This window comes from Hemitrygon akajei, chromosome 5, assembly GCF_048418815.1.
Source record: "Hemitrygon akajei chromosome 5, sHemAka1.3, whole genome shotgun sequence".
Lineage (NCBI taxonomy): Eukaryota > Metazoa > Chordata > Chondrichthyes > Myliobatiformes > Dasyatidae > Hemitrygon > Hemitrygon akajei.
Window position 1 is genome coordinate 9,304,607 of NC_133128.1, and position 21,434 is coordinate 9,326,040.

At 46.5% G+C, this 21,434-nt stretch overlaps 1 protein-coding gene across 7 annotated transcripts in view; it reads left to right on the plus strand.

The window, feature by feature from the left end:
• The window catches only part of nrip1a (nuclear receptor interacting protein 1a), a 128,352-nt gene extending 107,411 nt beyond the window's left edge, over positions 1–20,941 (plus strand). For 4 of the 7 annotated variants that reach the window (XM_073044807.1, XM_073044808.1, XM_073044810.1 and 1 more), the window contains 2 exons: positions 2,359–2,524; positions 15,160–20,941. In XM_073044807.1, the coding sequence (XP_072900908.1) occupies positions 15,582–18,578 (2,997 nt within the window). In that variant the 5' untranslated portion in view covers positions 2,359–2,524; positions 15,160–15,581 and the 3' untranslated portion in view covers positions 18,579–20,941. Of the gene's footprint in view, positions 1–2,358; positions 2,525–3,609; positions 3,675–15,159 lie in introns of all 7 variants that reach the window. The other 3 variants (XM_073044812.1, XM_073044813.1, XM_073044809.1) reach the window with 2 other exon arrangements.
• Positions 20,942–21,434: the final 493 nt, after the last annotated feature.

Here is a 21,434-nt window from a genome sequence, read left to right on the forward strand (position 1 = left end):
TATCTATGCTTCTCATAGCCTTACACCACCCTTATAAGGTCATCCCTCAGTGTCCTACACCCCAGGGAATAAATTCCCAGCCTGCCCAACCTCTCTATAACACTAGCCCTTGAGTCCTTGCAACCTCCTCACAAATCATCTTTCCAATACTGTATATTTAAGTTTTTAGTTACTGACTCTCCAGCCAGTGTAGGCAGGTTTGAATTAGTCAAGAACCTACTTAGTTTTGAACATTTCAACTAACATTATAATAAGCTGGGAAGTTATACGGCATTGGTTAGACCTCCCATGAAGTGTTGTGAGCAGTTCGGACCCCTTATGTACAAAAGGATGTGCTGGTATTAGAGTCCAGAGGAAGTTCACAAGAAAGATTTCAGAATGAAAAGGTTGAGGTATAAAGAGCACATTTGATACATCTGGGCCTGTACTTGCGAGAGTTTAGAAGAATGATGGGATATCTCATTGAAACCCATTGGATATTGAAAGGCCTAGATAGAGTGGATGTGAAGAGGATGCTTCCAATAGTGGGTAAGTTTAGGACCAAAGGGCACAGCCTTGGAATAGGGGGACAGAACAGAGTTGTGAAGAAGTTCTTTAGCCAGAGAGTGGAGAATCTGTGGAATTCATTGCCATAGACAGCTGTGAAGGCCAAGTCATTGGGTACATTTAAAGTGGAGGTTGATTAGTCAGGATGTTAAAGGTTATGGGAAGAAGTCAGGAGAATGGGATTGATAGGGATAATAAATTATCCATGATGCAATGGCAGAGAAGATTTGATGGTCTGAATTTCCTATTTCTGCTCCTATGTCTTATGGTCTACTTATGTCATCATAAGCTTGCTGTCAGTAACTGATTACTGCTGTTCCGTACACTACAGCAGGGATCTGCCTCTTATACACTTCACGGTTCTCTGGAGTATCTCAAACATATGAAATTGTATCAGAAATATTTCATTTGATGTTATTTCATTCTGTCTCCCCTGAACCTTCGTCTTTCCAAGAGGAAATTGCAACCTGCAATCTCCAAACAAATCTCTCAAGGCTAGGGATAATAGACTCATGGAAACAGGCTCTTCGGCCCAACTTGTCCATGCTGACCAAGATGTCCACCTAAGCTAGTCCTGTTTGCCCATATTTGTCCAATATCCCTCTAAACCAGGGGTTCCCAACCTGGTGTCCGCAGAACCCTCAGCTAATGGCAAGAGTCAATGACATAAAAATGTTGGGAACCCTTTTCTGAACCCTCCCTAACCATGTACCTGTCCAAGTGTCTTTTAACTGTTATTCAACCACTTCATCTGGCAGCTCGTTTCAGAAATATATCACTCTTTGCATGAAGAAGTTGCCTCTCAGGTTCTTCTGAAATGTTTCCCCTCTCCCCTTAAACCTATTCTCTAGACTCTATCAAAACAGGTCAACACCAGAGGCCATTTCATTGGCTCTTCAATCAGCTCTGGAACACCTGGACAATGAAGATACATACATCAGGTTACTCTTCATTGAGTACAGCTCAGCATTGAACACTATCACCCCCTCAAAACTCATTGCAAAGCTCCAAGACCTAGGTTTTGATACCTCACTGTGGAACTGGATCCTAGATTTCCTCACTGGCAGACCCCAGTTTGTATGGATTGGCAACGACACCTCCTCCACAATCACCATCAGCACAAATCATGACTAAGCCCATCCCATACCTGAGTATATTTACATAGAGCACTGCCACAAGAAAGCAGCATCCATCGTCGAAGACCCCCAACATCCAGGCCGTGCTCTCTTCTTGCTACCATCATTGGGCAGAAGGCACAAGAGCCACACCACCAGGTTCAGGACCCTACAACAGGGGCTCCCAAACTGGAGTCCATGGACATCTCAGTTAATGGTTGGTGTCCATAACAAATGTTACAAACCCCTGCCCTACAATCATCAGGCTCCTGAACCAGTTTGGATAGCTTCATTCACCACTACATTGAACTGATTCTATGACTTACAGGCTCACTCCCAAGGACTTTTTACAACTCATGTTCTCCGTGTTATATTTTTATTTGCACAATTTATCTTCTTTTGCACATTGGTTGTTCGAAAGTCTTTGTTTATGTATTTTATTTCAAATTATATTGTATTTCTTTATTTTCCTGTAAATTCCTGCAAGAGAATGAATCTCAGGGTAGTGTATGGTAACATATACAGTATGTATTTTGATAATAAATTTCACTTTGACTTTGATATGACATGTTGTTTTGCAGTAGCAGTACACTGCTAGACATAAAATGTATAAAATACAAATATAAATAAATAATGTTAAAAAAAAGAGTAATTCACCACACTTCTCTCATTCTGGCTTCTTCCTTCTTCTTTCCAGTCCTGATGAAGGATCTCAGTCCGAAACATCAGCTGTTTATTCCCCTCTATGGATGCCGCCTGATTTGCTGAGCTCCTTCAGCATTTTGTGTGTTGCTCTGGATTTCCAACATCTGCAGAATCACTTCTATCTATGATTTGCTGCTCCACTGTGAAATCTTTTCCAGGTATGTCCACCCCGAAGGTTTAAATCTTCTCTTCAATGGGAGTTCTGTGAGACCCTGTCTCGCTGCTCCCTCTCGGTGATCCCTGCTCGTCTTTGTTCATGTGCTCACCTATTACCAGCCAGCTTGAATGCTTTCCCCTCACCCCACCTTCATATTCTGGCTTCTTCCCCCTGCCCTCCCAGCCCTGAAGAAGGCTCTTGGGCTGAAATGTCAGCCCTTTATTCCTCTTCACAGATGTTGCCTGACCTGCTGAGTTCCTCCGTCATTTTGTGTGTGTTACTCTAGATTTCCAGCATCTGCAGAATCCCGTGTTTGTGAATAATGAGCTAGTGATAGTGGGTTCATTGGTCATTCAGTAATCTGTTCCTAAATTGTTGAGTATTGGTCTCAGGTAGAGAGGCAAAAAGGGCATATCTCAGGTAGAGAGGCAAAAAGGGCATATCACAGATGGTGAGGGATGTCCTCAGTGGTGGGCAGGGTTGTGCCCGTGATGGACTTGACTGAGTCTATAACTCTCTTTTTCCCAGGGTAGGAATGAAGGTGTGAAGGGGGATGTTTAAAGGAGAGGTGTAGGCTAAGCTTTCCCTTACACAGAGTGGTAGGTGTCTGGGACTCACTGTGAAGAGTGGTATCGGAGGTAAATATGATAGTGGTATTAAAGGGGCATTTAGACAGGCACAGTATATGCAGGAAATGAATTCTCAATTTTATGTGTCTGGTATCACAAGGGTGGAAATCAAGTTCAAGTGTAGTTGTCATTCAACCAGAAACATGTATGTAGCCAAACGAAACAGCGTTACTCTGGGGCCAAGATGCAAAATTCAGTACTGTAATCACACAACACACAGCACATTTCAGCCTTCCTGCAGAAAATTCTACAAAAAGTATTAGGTACGTCCCAGTCCATCACAGGTAAACCAGAGGAATGGCTTCATTCACCCCATCACTGAACTGTTCCCACAACCACTTTCAAGGACTCATCTCGTATTCACAATATAGATTGCTTTTTTATTTATTATTTTTGCTTTTGTATTTTCACTGTCTGTTGTCTTCTACACATTGCTTATTCATCCTGTTGTGTGCAGACTTTCGCTGATTCTATTATGATGCTGGGATTTACTGAGTATGCCTGCAAGAAAATTAATCTCAGGTTCGTATATGATGACATATATGCACTTTGATAATAAGTTTACTTTGCACTTTAAACGTTGATATCATAATGATTGCACATATAGGCACAAAGATAATATCAGCACAAGGCCTTGACTGGTTTAGCCTGAAGAATGATGGTGCTGGGATGTTGTCCTGGAGCCAATAAGCACGCCACAGTTCCTCATCTTGTGCTGGGACAAGCTGGCTCGTCTTCCAGGGGGCGAACTCTGGAGAGCAGCACTTATTGGAGAGGCAGCCTGTGTGGCCGCTGTGCTCTGTTGTCTCCCACACTGCCACGGCACATCCTCCCCCGGATGGCTGTAACAGGAGGGCCTAGACTGCGCAACAGCAGAGGCCACACAGCTTCCCCGCCATCAGTCTTACCAATGAACCGATAAACCGTACTGGCAGTATTGAGGTTTTGTTGTCACAAGAAAAATACTTAAGACCATATTTACACCATTTGTTAGACCCAGAGAGGCCACTGGGACCAAATGTGCAGCCACCTTACCAGAAGTCAAAACGAGAGCTTTCAAAGTCCTGATGAAGGGACTCAGCCCAAAACATTGAGTATTTATTCATGCTGCCTGACCTGCTGAGTTCCTCCAGCATTTTGTGTGTTGCTCTAGATTTCCAGCATCTGCAGAATCTCTTGTTGGGTTGAGTTGTAATTACTTGCAAACTTTTCATCACCATTCGTGGAGACATCATCAGTGTGCTGTTGTTTGGGGTGTGTTCTCCGAATGCTTGTCCTTTATATACTTATCGATCAGCTGATTGGCTGTCATTTTGGAAACTCATTTGTGATGTGGGGTGGAAATGGTTGCAAGTAAATTGCCAAGATCAGAGAACAACTCAACCCAGTCATCAGCCACCCGAACTACACATTTTCCGAATTATTTCCAAAAATCTTTTGCGTTTATGATTTAATCCTCTTGTAAATTGGTTTATTATTGTCACCTGTAGCCAATACAGTGAAAAACTATTCTTTCATACTGTTCATACCAATCAATTCATTACACAGTGCATTATGGTAGGACAAGATAAACCAGTAACAGAATGCAGAGTGAAGTGTTTCCATTACAGAGAAAGTGCTGGGCAAGGTGCAAGGACATAGCAAGGTGGATTGTGATGTCAAGAGTCCATTTTATTGTACTAGGGAGCCGTTCAATAGTCCTATAACTGCGGAATTAAAGCTGTTCTTGAGCCTAATGGAACAACTTTCTGGCTTTTTTATCTTCTGGCTGATGGGAGAGGGGTGAAGAGAGAATGTCCAGGCTGGGCGGGGGCTTTGATTCTGCTGGCTGCTTTGCTAAGGCAGTGCAGATTGTAGACAGAGTCCATGGAGGGGAGGCTGGTTTCAGTGGTGTGCTGAGCTGTGTCCACAGCTCTCTGCAGTTTCCTCTGATCATAGACGACGTAGTTAAAACGTAGAACATTACAGACCTGTTCAGGCCCTTCAGCCCATGGTTTTCTTTGTTTTGATAGTCTCCCCTCTCACTGTGTGACACCTCTTACCCCTTTATTGGGGGGAGAGAGAGAGAGAGCGGCTGTGGCATGTCGAATTTGTCAGGATGAACAATTAGCTTTTGTTGTACTGCAGATCATGGTCTTTCTTGGGTGTTTTACAATTGCTGGCTTGGTGGGTGGTGGGTGCTGAAGTAGGTGGGGAGGGCGGAGGGTTGATGTTTTGCTGCTGTTTGTGCATGGGAGGGGGAGAAGGGGGCTGTGGGGTTCTAACCTTTTTTTTACTGTTACTCATCTTTTGGGGTACTCTTCTGTTTTCCTGGATGCCTGCAAAGAGCAAGAATTTCAGGCTGTATAATGTAATATATATAATATTCTCTGAAATTAAATGATGTTGTGGTGAGCTTTCAACCTATTGAATCTAATCCCTTCCACACAGCCCTCTATTTTTCTCTCATCGATGTGCCCATCCATCCCATTGAAGAGTGTCTTAAATATGAAAGTCGCTCATATATATCCACCCCCAGCAGGCCGTTCAATGCACTCACCTCCCTCTGTAAAAAAAAAACTTACCTCTGACATCCCCTCCATATTTTCCTCCATACACCTTACAATTACACCCTCTGGCATTAGGCATTTCATCCCCTGTCCCTGGGAGAAAGTCTCGGGCTGTCCACTCTATACCTCTTAGCATCTTGTACAGCTCTATCAAGTCACTTGTCATCCTCCTCTCCAAAGAGAAAACCCTTACCTGTTGTCACAAGCTGTGACATTTTCTGTAATGCATCGATAAAAAAGTCAGTGAAAGTCAACGGAGACATTCCAAATAACTTTGACCTCCTGAGGAAGTAGAGGCTCTGGTGAGCTTCCTTGACCATGTCGTTTACATGATTGGATCAGGACATGGAATTGGTGATGTTCACTTCTAAGAACTTCAAACCTTCAACCCTCAGCACTGGTGATGTAAACAGATGCGCAATATTTATTGGTTTGGTTTTTAAATCTTTCTGCAGATCTGCATCCACTGCTCATTCAGACAACTGACCCCAGATTGCAATTGTAAAAGCATTCACCTGCGTGGAAAAGTTACATTTCCTTCTACCTCACCGCTCAGTCCTTTGCAAGTCCATTATTTACACATGGAGTTTCACAACCTCAGGATATTTGTATAGTGTTTCACAGTCACTGATCTATAGGCAGGAAGGCACCCAATTTGTACATATGTTGTAAGAAAGCTTCTAGAGAGTGCAGTGTGAACAAAGCAGATCAGATACGGAATCAGAATCAGTTTTAATGTATACATCCAGATATCGTGAAACTTGTTGTTTTGTGGCATCAGTATAGTGGAATACAATATATAAACGTTGCTGTGTAAAGGTCTTGGGCAAGTGTATGTGTTAGGGTGCCTAAGACTTTTGCACAGTCCTGTAGTAATTTTATGCATTGCATTATACTGTTGTCCGTCAAAAAACACAAATTTCATGATGCGGCTCGGTAGTGTAGTGGTTACCACAACGCTTTACAGTACAGGCGACCCAGGTTCAATTCCCACCACTGCCTGTAAGGAGTTTGTATATACTCCCTGGGACCACGTGAGTTTCCTCTGGGTACTCCAGTTTCCTTCCACAATCCAAAGACGTACCAATCGGGAGGTTAATTGGTCATTGTAAATTGTCCTGTGATTAGGATAGCATTAAATTGTGGGATTGCTGGGTGGTGTGGTGCTTATTCTACACTGTATCTCAATAAAATATGACATATGTGAGTGATGATCAACTCTGATTCTGATCTGGGTCTTTATTGTGGACTGAGAATGGGAAGAGGAAAGGGCAAGGGGAATCATGGTTGGGAAGAGAGAGGGGAGCGAGTGGGAAACACCAGAGAGACATACTGTAATGATCAATAAACCAATTGTTTGGAATCAAATTACTGTGCCTGGTGTCTCAGGTTTGGGTGTGTCTGCACCCGCGCCAACCCTCGCCCCTGGCACTCCTTCTCTGCCACCTGTACCACACCCCATCCACGGCGCTCTACCCTCACCATTCCCAACATCCTTTGCTCCCACCAGATTTACCAACTTAATCTCCACTCTGTGTTGACAAATGTCTTAGACACTCTTTTGCACAGTAGTTTATGTACAGTGCCTTGGAAAAAGTATTCAGCCCCAGCTCTTTGTTCACATAAATGAGTATTACAACCAGGAACTTTGATCAATTTAACTGAGATTTTTATTTGTAAATCACAAGCTCCTTTTTTCATAATAGAGCCCATAGAAAACCAGGGGAAATTATATAGCATGAAAAACAAAAAATTTAAAAAACTGAAATATCAGCTTAGTTGAAATGTCCTTAGTTGAACTACCTCTTGTAGCAATTACAGACAGTAGTCTTTTTGGATAAGTCTCTATTAGCTTTGCGTAACATGATGGGAAAGATTTGCCCATTCCTCTTTGCAAAATTGCTCAAGCTGTACCAGGTTGCTTGGAGAGCGGCAGTGGACAGCAGTCCTGAGGTCTTGCCAGAGACGTTTGATTGGGTGAAGGTCAGGACTCTGACTGAGCCACTTAAGGACATCAGTTTTCTTCATTTTGAAGCAACTCCATGATTGCTGTGGCAGTGTGCTTTGGGTCATCGTCCGGCTGAACGATGAACTTGCTTTCTGGCAGAAGCTAGCAGGTTTTTAATCCAGAATCTCTCTGTATTTAGCAGCATTCATCTTCCCATTAGTCCTGACCAGATTTTCAGCACTTGCTGCTGAGAAGCATCCCCATAGCATGCACAGAATTAGATTTATGCCATATGTACCACTTAGTGTTGAGGCCAAAAAGTTCAACTTCAGTCTCACCCGATTACAAGTCTTTCTTCCACACCTTTATAGTATCTTCTAAGTGAAGCTTTGTGAAGTCTTTACAAGAAAGCATATGCTTTTCTGTTTAGTGATGCATGTGGTGTAAATCTAACACTGCATATCAGGCAGGTTACTGCTCCCCACTATCAGGTATGGTGGAGGTAGCATCATGCTATAGGGATGCTTTTCAGCAGCAGATACTGGAAATCTAGTCAGGATTGACGGGAAGATGAACGCTGCTAAATTCAGAGAGATCCTGGATAAAAACCTGCCAGCCTCTGCCAGAAAGCTTAAACTGGGGAGGAAGTTTGTCTCTCAGCAGGACAACGACCCAAAGCACAGTGCCAGAGTAACCATGGAGTCGTTTCAAATTAAGAAAATTGATGTCCCTGAATAGTCCACTCATGGTCCTGACCTTAACCAGATCAAACATCTCTGGCAAGACATCAAGATTGCTGTCCACCGCTGCTCCCCAACTAACCTGACACAGCTTGGCCAATTTTGCAAAGCGGAATGGGCAAATCTTGCCCCATCATATTGTGCAAAGCTAACAGAGTCTTATCCAAAAAGACTACTGGCTGTAATAGCTGCAAGAGATGGTCGAACTAAGTACTGAGCAAAGGGGGATGAATACTTTTGAACTGCTGATATCTCAGTTTTTGAATTTTTAGCTTTTCATGCTTACAATTTTCCATTTTTTGGGATCTACTGTGGAAAAAAAGAGTATGTGATACACAAAAATAAAATTCTCAGTTAAATTGATCAAGATCCCTCGATGTAATACTCATTTACATGAACATAGGGTCGAAGGCTGAATAGTTTTCAAGGCACTGTATGTAAATTTAATTAATAAGCAGTGGAAAAAGAGAGCAAAACAAAATAATATGGTCGTGTACATGGGTTCATTGTCTGTTCAGAGATTTAATGATGAGGGGAAGGTTTTCCTAAAACATTGTGTGTCTTCAGGCTCTGTACCTCCTCCCTGATGGTAGCAATGAGAAAAGGGTCCATTCCTTAAGGCGGTATCTGCGGCTTAGTGTAAATCCAAGAGAAGCACACTCCAATTGCTTCAATGAAGTAATACCATTTCACCTTTTATCTGAGGCAGGTTACAGTTCACTGCCTTAAGATATCCTGACTGCAACATACTGGAAGATTTTCCTATAATCTTTAGGATCAGGATCACTGGCATATGTCATGACATTTTTTGTTTTGTAGCAGCAGTACATCACAATATATAATACCAAAAAAAACCTATCAATTATAGTAAGAAATATATATAAAAATTTTATTGAATAAATAGTGCACAAAGAGAGCAGAAAAATGAAATAAAAAGTAGTCAGGTAGTGTTCATAGGTTCAATTTCCATACAGAATTCTGATGACAGAGGGGTAGAATCCGTTTCTGAAACATTGAGTGTGCGTCTTTAGGCTCTGGTACCTCTTGGTTGACGGTAGCAATGAGAAGGGCTCGTGTCCTGGGAGATGGGGATATTTAATGATGAATGCTGGCTGAGTTTACAACCCTCTGCAGCTTTTTCCAATGCGGTGCAATGGCCGCTCCATTCCCACCTTAAATTTCTGTGGTCTGTTACACATTGAGGCAAGGGTGACACTGCGCTGTGAATGTGCCAGATGTGTTACATTCATCCTGCAATCCACGACACTGGACCCTGATCCCAGTCTGTCAGGAACTGCGTGGTGGCTGCCTGCAGATGACCCTCCCCACGTTAAATAAGTCATGCACAGGCAGTTTCCATTGAGGGACCACCCTATCACACCCTGGAATAAATTCTGTGGCGATCAGCAAGTGGTGAAGGGGGCAGGATTGCGAGGTTTAGAAGCCGCTAATGACCAGAATGAGTGGATCCTGGATCGGCCTCTACAGCCATCTGGAGACTCACCAATGGACAACCACTTCAGGCAGCGTCAGACTTGATTTGAATTATCTCACTACTACTACTGGCGACCATGGAGATGGGTGAGAAAGTCAGACGTATTCTTGGGAAATTGTTTCCATGGTGGGGAGTTATGTCAATAGATGGAAAACTGCAGATGCTAGAAATCTGAAATCAAAAGAGAAGGTGCCCGGAACATGCAGCAACATCCGTGGAAACAAGCCATGGGGGTCAGAGGTCAGCCAGTCCTGGGATTGGAGGTCTCAGGTCAGTCAGCAGGTTGGAGATCCGTGATAAGCAAGTCTGGAGGTTGAAGCCCTGAGGTCGGAAGCCCGATGTCTGCAAGTTCTAGGCCATGGTCTGGAGATTGGGGGCCTGGAGTCAGCTTGACCTGGGGTTGGAGGCCCATCTCTGTGTGTTAGTGGAGGGTGTGTAGGAAAGGGGTGTGTTTGTTGCTGCTGCTTGTTCAATGTTGGTTGTGCGTGTTCTGCTGAACATTGCAGGCATGTTATTTTGGTGCTGGAAAGTGTGGTTACATTGGCGGGATGAATCAACATCTTCAAGTTGTGTTGATGGTGAATACAAATGGTGCATTTCACATGTTTTGAAATGCATGTGATAGGTAAGTAAATCAAATCAATAAATCTAAATCTAATGGTTAACTAGTCAGATCAATGACTCTCCATCATCGGTCAATGATCGGTCATTTCAGTGTGAAATGTGTCACAGGTGTGGGTGTACTTGTAAGATATATATATATATATATATATCACAAGAGGGAATATATGAGAAATAACTGGAATGATTCTGTATTGCTGAAGCAATTTTTGTTTCAGCAACACTGACTAATGAACTTTTCACAATGAGTTTACAGGATGCAAGCTTTGCTGGAGTGTTCAGGATTCATTGCCCATCCCTGACTGCCCTTGAGCTGGGTGATTAGATAGACTGTTCCAGAGAACAGATACTGTTTCTGGGAACCCAGAACCATGTAAAGAACAGACTGAGTAAGGTCAGCAGATTTCCTTTCCCTGGAGGAGATTAGTGAACGATCGGGTAGTTTCATGGTCAGAAGTACTGGTGCGCTCTTTTCAATTGCAGATATTAAGTTCATCAAATTTACATTCCGGGGCTGTCACAGTGGGTTTCAAACTTAAACATCACTTATTAGTTCAGGGTTCTGAATTACTGATCCTGCAGCACACTGTGATGACAAACATGCACACACAAATATATCTGGATTAGAAGCATCACATGAATGTTGTTGGGGCTGGTGAAGAAGCCATTTGCCAGACTTGGTCAAAGTTCAAAAGTTCAAAGTAAATTTATTTTCAAACTACACATATGTCATCATATACTTGAGATTCATTTTCTTGAGGGCATTCACAGTAAATGGAAAGGAACACGGTAAAATCAATGAAAAATCGTATACAAGGCAACCAAACAACCAATGTGCAGAAGATAACAGACTATGCAAATGCAAAAAAAAACCCCAAAAAAAAGAAGATAAATAAACAATAAATATTGAGAACATGTGCTGTAGAGTCCTTTAAAGTGAGCCCATAGGTTATGGAATCAGTTCAGTGCTGGGGTGATCCCTTCTGGTTCAAGAGCCTGATGGTTGGGGGGGAAGGGCACACTTGGAGTGTAGAACCCAGCATCCAGGACACCTCCAAAAGGCGCTGCCTCAGAAAGGTGGTGTCCATCGGTAACGGCCTCCACCACTCAGGACATGTCCTCTTCACATTGCTACCGCCAGGAGTCTGAAGACATACCCTCAATGATTCAGAAACAGCTTCTTTCCCACTAACATCAGATTACACTACTTCAATATTTTCCTCTCTTTTTGCACTAATTTAAAAATATATATACTTACTGTAATTTATATTTTTATTGTTATGTATTGCTGCCGCAAAACAGCAAATTTCATGACCTATACCTCTGATTCTGATTCAGTTCTGGTTGCCTCATGAAAGGAAGAATGTAGAAGCTTTAGAAAGGGTGGAGAGGAGATTTACCAGGACGCTGCCTGGACTAGAGAGCATGTCTTATGAGGATAAGTTGAGCGAGCTGGTGCTTTTCTCTTTGGAGCGAAGGAGGACGAGAGGTGTCTAGATACAGGTGTACAAGATGATAAGAGGCATAGGTAGAGTGTACAGCCAGAGACTTTTTCCCAGGGCAGAAATGGTAAATATGAGGGGGAATAATTTTAAGGTAATTGGAGGAAAGTATAGAAGGGATGGTCAGGGGTAAGTTTCTTTTACAGAGTGGTGGGTGCGTGGAATGCCTTGCCAGGGGTGGTGGTAGAGGCAGATGTATTAGGAGCATTTCAGAAACTCTTAGATAAGCTCATGGATGAAAGGGAAATGGAGTCCTATGTGGGAGGGGAGGTTTAAATTGATCTTGGTGTAGGTTAAAAGGGCAGGGTTGAAGGCCCTATACTTTACTACATTCTCAGAGTCGGGATGTCATGATGCAGCTGTTCATGAAGTCAGTGAGACCTCACGTTTACTTAGTTCTGGTGTTTTTCCATAGGAGGGTTGCAATTAATATGTGGAGAAATGCTTTGCAGAGATGTTCTTGAGACTGGAGGGTTTGAGCTATCAGAGGAGGCTGTTTCCCCTGGAGCGTGGAACAGAGAGGCAACCATATACTCAAAAGCATCAGGGGCACAGACATGGTCACAGTCTTTTTCCTAGTGCAGGGGAACTTAATACTAGAAGAAATAGGTTTAAGGTGAGAAGAGAAAGTTTTAAAGGGGACCTGAAAGTCAACTTTATTTATGTATAGTTTTTCATAAATTCTATTTTATATCATTACTTTCCTGTAAATGTCTGTAAGAAAATAACTCTCAAGTAGTTTATGTTGACACTTGTACACTCTCAATGACAAATTTATTTTGACTTTGAAGTTGTTAACATTGTTTGGTGTGTGTTTCTGGAACAACCTACTAGAGAAAGTGACAGGCAGGTACAATAACATGTAAAAGGTATTTGGATGGGTACATAGATAGGAAAGATTTAGGGGGCTATCGGCCAGCTCAGGTAAATGAGGCTGGCTCAGGTATCAGCATGGATGGGCTGTGTTTCTGTACCAATGACTCTGTAACCGCGACAGGAAAATTCCTCAAACCCACTGCATCACAACCATAATTTCAGCTCTGAATCCCTCCCCCTTATCAAACATTATTCTACACCAGTCCCAGAAGTATTTATTTATTTAGTGATGTAGCATGGAGAAGGGCCTTCCTGCGCCGGCAAACCTGATTAATCCAAACTTAATTCACCTACCTGATGCATCTTTGTAGGAGGAAACTAGAGCACCAGGGGACCCCCACACATTCCATGGGGAGGATGTACAGATTCTTTACCTAACGGTGCCGGAATTGAACTCCGAGACACCCCAGCTTGTAATAGTGTCACACTAATGACTATGCTACCATGGTGCCCAAAATATTCAAAGATTCTGCCTCACTACTCTTTGAGGAAGAAGAGCATAGCACAGTACAGGCCCTTCAGGCTACAGTGCTATACCAAACTTTTAACCTGATTGTAAGATCAATTTAACTCTTTTTTTCCTTCCCACTTAGCTCCAATCTTCTATAATCCATATGCCTATCCAAGAGTTTCTTAAATATCCCTAATGTATCTGCCTCTACCACCACCCCTGGCAGGGTGTTCCGCACACCCACCACTCTCTGTGTAAAGAAACTACCTCTGGTATCCCCTCTATGCTTTTTTCCCCAATCACCTTAAAATTATGTCCCCTTGTACAAGTCATTTCCACCCTGAGAAAAAGTCTGGCTGTCACGCAATCTACACCTCTTGTCCTCTAAAAACTCACCACTCTCTGACAAAGTATATATTTTTTCCCTGTCTTAAATAGTGAATCCCTCTGTTTAACCAGTGACCCCCCCCCCCCATCTCAATCTATATTCTCTCCCATGAGGAAATATACTCTCCACATTAACTGCTCAGCATCTTATGGTTCAATAAAGTCCTCTGGAGTCATAGATCAGGTATGTTATCATTGACAAATATGATATTTGTTGTGCAGGACAAGACCCAAGCATTACTATTAATTATAAAATAAATAGTGTCAAAGGCTAATAGAGTCACACAGCATAGAAATAGGCCCTTCGGCCCAACACTTCCATGCCGACCAAAATACCCATCTCAGCTAGTCTCATTTACTTGCTTCTGGTTCATATCCCATGAAAAATCTTTCTTATTCACAGGTACAAAATGATCTGTGTGACGGCAGGCAAAACAAAGTTTTCTACTGTACTTCAGTACATGTGACAATAACAATATGACAATTTTGTGCCATGGCAGTGTAGCATTTAGCACGATGCTATCACTGCTCAGGGCGTCAGTTTTCGCATTTCAATTCTGCTGCCGTAAGTACGGGAGTTGGCATGTTCCTTCCTGTAAACAGCATGGGTTTCCTCTGGGTGCTCCGGTTTCCTCCCACAGTCCAAAGATGCACCGGTCAGTAGGTTAATTGGTCATTATAAATTGTCCTGCGATTAGGCTAGGGTTAATTCCCACTGCCACTGTCAGTGAGGAGTTTGTGCATTCTCCCTGTGACTGCGTGGGTTTCCTCAGGGTGCTCTGATTTCTACCCAGAGTCCAAAGACGCACTGGTTAGTAGGTTAATTGGTTATTGTAAATTGCCCTGTGATTAGGTTAGGGTAGAAAACATGAGAAAATCTGTAGATGCTGGAAATCCGGAGCACCACACACAAAACGCTGGAGGAACCCAGCAGGAGAGGCAGCATCTATGGAAAAGAGTAAACAGTCGATGTTTCCAGCTGAGATCTGAAGCATCAGGACTGATGAAGAGTTTCCGCCGGAAACGTCGACTGTTTACTGTTTTCCACAGATGCTGCCTCTCCTGCTGAGTTCCTCCAGCATTTTGTGTGTGTTGACTCAGGTTAAGATTAAATCAGTGCGTTGCTGGGCAATGCGGCTCGTTGTGCGAGAAGGACCTGTTCAGCGTTGAATCTTTAGATGAACCAATTTCAGCAGGTCAGGCGGCATCTAAGGAGGGAAATGGACAGACAACGTTTCAGATCAAGGCACGTGGACTGCCCATTTCAGTCGCAAAATCTGTTGACCCACTGAGTCAGTCCAGTTGCTCGTTGCAATCTGACCTGCTGAGTCCCCCGAGCATTCTGTGTGTGTGTTGCTCCAGATTCCAGCATCTCTTGTATCTCCATATCTTGAATGCCACAAGCACCCGCAACTGACCGTGCCTACTTATCTTACAGGTGGAATTTCACTCGGCGGGAGAAGGCCTCGTATGTTCCAGGGGAGACTACAGATGGAAAGCCCTTTGCTTCGCTGGGTCTGGCACATGGCTGACTCCCCTCGTAGCAACAGCGTGTATCAGGACCAGGGCTCGAATCCCTCCACCTCATAACTCACAGGGGGACGGGCGGAGGTGCGAAGGGACGTTCAGAGGTCTATCTTGCCTCGTGTTTGGGAATGGCTCTGCAGAATCCTGCCTGCCCCTCGCTCCAAGGCGCTCCCTCAGTGGACTCGGACCCTACAAAGAGGTTGCCCAGAAAGTGAATGGACACTTAATTTACCCCCGCCCCAAGACTTTTAGGTTGCTTTGTGCGTGTGTGTGAGAAAGTGCGTGGGTTGTCTGCATCTTCAACTTTTTTTTGGCTTTGCGTGTTCTTTGAACATGACCCATGGCGAGGAACTTTCCTCTGAAATGCACCAAGATTCCGTCGTGTTGACTTACCTCGAGAGCGTACTGATGCATCGAGCGGCGGTGGCCAGCGCGGCCGGCTCTCCTGGCAAGAGCGGCCACGAGGGGTCGGCGCATCCGGGCAGAGGGGCCGAGGGAGCGCTCGACACGGCCCCCATCCCCGGCCGACCCCCGGCCCCTTCCCCTCCCAGGGCCGCCAGAACAGGCCCCGCGCTCAACGTGAAGAAGGCGAGGCTGCTACAGGGGGAGGCGTGGGACGGGGCAAAGAGGAGGAAGATCAGTGGTCAGGAGTCCAAGAGTCCGGAGAGACCCCAGCAGCAAACCCACAGCACCCTGCTGGCTTCCCTCTTGCAGTCCTTCGGCTCCGGCGTGCAAGACCACCAGCAGCGCGGGGCGTCTCCGGGAAGCCGAGCTTCTTCGCCTGAGGAGGAGGAGGAGGAGCCCGGGGCCTGCGGGCGGCTAGCAGCTCTGCTGGACGATGGGAAGAATGAGGAGCCCCGGCGAGAGAGTCCGCCCATCCCCGGCGCCCAGCGTCTCTCTTGCTCCGCCCGGCTGAAGGCGGTAGCCAGCATGGTGGGCAAAGGCGCCAGCGCCCCCAGCTCGCCCAAACCCAGCGCCGCTTGCAGCCAGCTCGCTCTGCTGCTCTCCAGCGACTGCCAGCTCCAGCAGTATTCCCGTGCACGATCCCTGGCCCCCTCAGCCAGTCAGAGGCTAGCGGCCATCGCCAGCAAGAAGCTTGCCGGGGTCCCGCCGCCGGAGCGGCCGGCTGGCAAGGGTCCCGCCTCGGTACCCCGGGACAGGGCCAGCCGCTCGCCCGCTTCCCCGGCTGCCGGCAGTAGCCTCCTGAAACACCTCCTGAACTCGCCCAAGCTTCCGGCCGCTAATGGCCACGCCTGGGCGGCAGCGGGACAAGCGGGCTCCCGTCCCGGTAGCCACCCACCATCCAGAGAGGGTGGGGAGGAGGAGCGGGGAGGCATAGGCCACCGCGTCGAGCCCGAGGCCCGCTCCAACTGCACTCCCATGGACCTGTCCACCAAAGGCAGGGTATCATCTGCCGATCCCGCGTCCCTGCAGCCCGGCACCCTGGAACAGATGACCGAGTCCTTGCTCTTCAGTTGGAACCCCAAAGCCCCCGGGCTCAAGGGCCCTGAACCCAGGGTGGACGAGGAGGGCGCCGAACGCAAGAGCCACCAGAAAGTTACCCTGCTTCAGTTACTACTGGGTCACCACCAGCCCGGTAGCCGCACCCCAGAGCCCGGTGGGGAAGCCGCCACGGCCCGGAGCAGGCGACCCAGCCAAATAGAGCCCTTCCCGTCCCCCGCTCCCTCCTTGACGGAGAGGAGTACCTCCCTGAAGCCCCGTGGTAGCCTCGGGGCCCGCCGGGGCCAGCCCGCCTCCCCCGCTGACTGCCCGTCGCACACCCTGCCCCTGCACGCCGACTCTGCGGCGAGGCCCCGGCCCCAGCCGGGCGACCTGGGCAAGGCCCAGCGCTTCCTCCCGGAACGGCCGGTGGCTAGCGAGTCACCACGGGCCGCCCCCTTCCCTAAGCAGCTCTTCCCGCTGGAGTTGCGCCAGTCCAGCCCCTGCGCACCCGCGCCGGTGCTGACGGGCGACGGACGCCTCTCCAACTTCTCCTTCAGCGCCAGTAAGTTGCTCCACGACCTGGCGCGCACCGGCTCCCATAGGTCACCCGAGCCCATGCACTTAGAGCCCGAGCTCAGGGCCTCCCTGGAGCCCAAGGTGGCGAAGGAGGGTGGAAGACGCCCACTCGGATTCCAGCGGAGTGATCCCGGGGCGGGACAGGAGCGAAGGGCAGGGCGGGCAGGCGACCTGGAGAGACGCAGCGTCCTCCAGCTCTTGCTGAGGAGCACTGAGAAGGAGCACGGACAGCTGCGGGCTAGGCGGAGCGAGCAGCCGGCAGCGCCGGATAGCCTCGGTGAGGCTGATACCGTCTCCATTGTCAAAGTGAAGACCGAGCCCAGCGAAGATGATGGTAGAACCCCCTTCTATAAGGTGGAGGAGAGCCCCGAGTGCCAGAGGCGAACCTCAGGGACCCCCTTGCCGCTGGAGAACCTGAAACAAGAGGTCGGGTCACCTCGGCCCCCGTCTCCCCTCATGTCCTCCAGCCACACCAGGGGAGGGGTCCTTAGCCAACTACTGCGGCACAGCTCGGGACCACCGCATGGGTACCTCTCCAGTGGGCCGGCCGGCTTAGAAGCATCTGCCGCCCCCTCCAACCCTTGCCCCGGGCTGAGGCACCTACTGCCCAGTTCTCCAGCCGATCGCCGGGACCTACAGAAGATGCCAGAACGCCCAGTGGCCGTTAACGGTCACGCTTTTTACTCCAACGGGCTGTCGGCTGTGGAAGCAGGCTGCAAACCCCAGGAGCGTGGGCCTGGGCACGGTGGCGCGGAGACAGAGCCCCGCAGTTACCTGAAGGATACACAAGGGTTCAATGTACTGAAGCAGCTACTATTGTCCGAGAACGGCATCAAAGCTCTGTCCCATCACCGGACCCTGCAGAACGGTGGCTCCGCGCGGGACCCGGGCGAACCGAAGGCACCGGGTGGGGCTCCCACCCAGTATTACCGTGAGCGCGACCTCAGGAGGGGCGGGAAAGAGAGTCCAGTGCAGCCCCCCAGGTATCCCGGGACAGCCCGGCTCCCTCAGCCCCAGAGAGGAACCCACCCCGAGCCACCCTGGCTCACCAAAGCCAACCCGATACTCTATTACATGCTGCAGAGAGGCGGGGACGAGGTCCAGCCCAGAGCGAATGAAGGAGACGTGTTTAGGAAGGACAGGAAGAGGCACCAGCCTCGTTCCAATGCTGAGAGTCAGGCCGGCCCGTGCTGGGTGAAGGAAGAGCCAGAGGAACCCCTGGCATGTTTTGGATCCCTTCACGTCCCGCCACCGCCAAGCCCCGGGCAGATCATGGAGAAAGTGGCTGCAATCAAACGCGAGCCAGACTGAGAGAAGGGCCTCCGGCGAAAGCAAACAGATCAGACAAGCAAGAAGACAATCTTGTTATTAGGACCAGGTCTTGTGCAATATCCCGCGGGTCAGCTAACGGGAGAGCACATGCTGAATATATATAATATATATAAAGAGAAATGTATATAATATATATAACAGCGCCGACAGACATCTTACTGGAGGGCGTGCTCATATTTGGGACTTGTATCTGTTGTCAGGAATGTCAAAATATTGGGATCTACCGATTTTTATATTATAATTTTATATATAGACAGATATATATTATACACACACACACACTCACACACACACACTCACACACTCACACTCACACACACACACACACACACACACACACAAGGCGGACGAAACCACTTGTCTTCCGCTCTCTTAGATCTGCATGGTGATTACAGCGGGTGGGTGTGCTGGTTAGGGAGAGAGAGACCACGTTAGCTTGGGATCCCTGCGCTGAGCTCCCTCTCATGTAGGCGGCCTCGCAAGGGGGAGGGGGGACCGCGACAGCCCCGCCTAAGTTCTCTGGCCTTTGAGACATGCTGTTTATTTCTGCTCGGGGGCCCCTCCTCCCTCACACACTTCTCTCTTGGCACGCCTCTGGTCTACTGTTCGGGTTCGCGCTCCAGTGCAGGGAAATAGACATTAAAATGTGTGTGAGAGAGGTGGGGGGGGGAACGTGGGGATAGTGCGAATGTGGTGGAGAGAGGGTTAGATCGCGGTGGTACAAACTCCCAATTCTCCACAATACATTTTTTTAAAATTTCGTAGCTCCTTCCAACGCATCTTACCTCCAAACGCAAAACGGTGCGTAAAACCAGCTGTTTTTTTGAGGGGGTGGTGCTGGTTTCTTTTCAAGACGACCGTTGTGTTTTTTCCACGCAAGCGAACCATTACCTACTCTTTTGCCCGCCGCTGATTTTTACCATCTCTCTGTCTCTTGCTCTGCGAGGAGTTGGCATCTCCAGAGAGTTACTCAGCTTGTTATGTACATTGACTGTTCAATGAGTGTGTATATATACACAGTGCCCGTACGGATGTTGAATGGGGGAAGGTGCCTATTTTGTGTTGCATGTGTTTGCATTTGCAAGTGTTAAATATTGTATAGTTATATATGCATATTTTGTCCAATCTATTGTTGAAACTATTGTTGAAGAAGCCCTCTAACTCCGAAATCCGCATGAGACGAAAAGCATGTGGAAGTCCTATGCACAAAAAATGTGATGTGTTTATTAAAAAAAATACAAGATTTAAAAAAAGGAGAGTAAAAGAGAATTTAATGTCTTAATAATCTAATTTTAATTACTTACTTGGTCTGTACATGGTGTACCAGTGTGCTTCTCTCTGAAGACGGAGCTAGCAGGGTATATTTTGAATGTTAACTCATTTCTTTGCAACCTGTTTCTTTCCAAACTATTTCTCCTTGCTATGCTGGAGCCCGTTTTAGTAATTGGTCCAGATATTTATTTATATCTCAATTTTAATTTGAAAGTGGAATGAAGATTTTTGGAATCAGTTCACTTCTAACCCATTACCTTGGAGTCCCTATTGGAAATTCCTCCCTTCTCTTTCACAGTTAGTTCCACGTTGAGGATCCTGAATGGGTTCCTGGTTCCCAGTCAGACGATCAGTGTCAAAAGGTGCTGAGCCCAAATCCAGACCAAGTTGGCAGTCAACCTGTGGGGTTCAATCTTCTCTTGCTAGACCAGTAGAAGGCAAATGTTTAAATCAAAGGGGGTAGCAAGAGATGGACCACCAAGTCTGAATATCAGTAGAAATTGTCACAGATTGGCTTATCATGGAAACATGTTCTGGGATGAGCAATGTTAAAGTGAATTGGAGCAAGGATTTATCCCTTGTTGACTTCCTTCTGGCAATGGGTGGCTTGTTGTTGGCTCTACAACCTTTGCTTGGGGGACTGAGGTCTTTATTGAATGTGATTTTTGCTGGTTGAATGATTGACTGCACTTGGGCATCTCATCCAGGTCCTTAGCTGAGTGGTCACAGGGCGGGGAACAGTAGAACATTGGTTCGGTCAATTCTATTTCCTTCCAGTTACTAAGCGGGCATTCCAGTTGGTAACAGGAAAAAAAAAGCAGAGAGCTACTTTGTTTTGTTTTGGAATGAAAATTGATTTTCCTGTAAATATCTGGATTTACTTTTTCTTCTTGAAGAATGCATCTGTAAACGAAAAAGTTTAGTTTTTTTTTAAAGATATTTCAAAACAATTAGCTTTTTGGGGTTTATTTGATCTTTTATGAAATGTTGCTCCTGATCTAATACAAACCGTGAGAACTGTACCAGTTTTTTTTGTACTCTGCAAAAAATAAATAAACTTTGGAATGAGAGGAGTGTAATGCTGGACATCTTTACTCCTTTTCTTCACCTTCCTAAAGGTGACAAATAGACAGAGCAGAAGGACAAAAAGTGTTAGGATGCATATGATGGGCTGAAAGGTCTGTTCCTGTGCTGTATGTAAGCCAATGAGACATAGGAGCAGAATTGGGCCTTTTGGCTCATTGTGTCTGTTCTGTCATTCCTTGCCATCATCCATTTTCCTGGTAACATAGAACATAGAATAGTTCAGCACAGTACAGTACAGGCCCTTCGGCCTACAATGTTGTGCTGACCCTTAAGTCCTGCCTCCCATACAACCCCCCCCCCCATACTTCCTTGAAAAGCTATAAGATTGGTTAGACATGACCTACCCCACACAAAGCCATGCTGACATTCCTTAATCAGTCCACGTCTATCCAGTATATATCCGGTCCCTTAGAATACCTTCCAATAACTTTCCCACAACTGACATCACTCTCACCTACCTATAATTTCCTGGTTTCT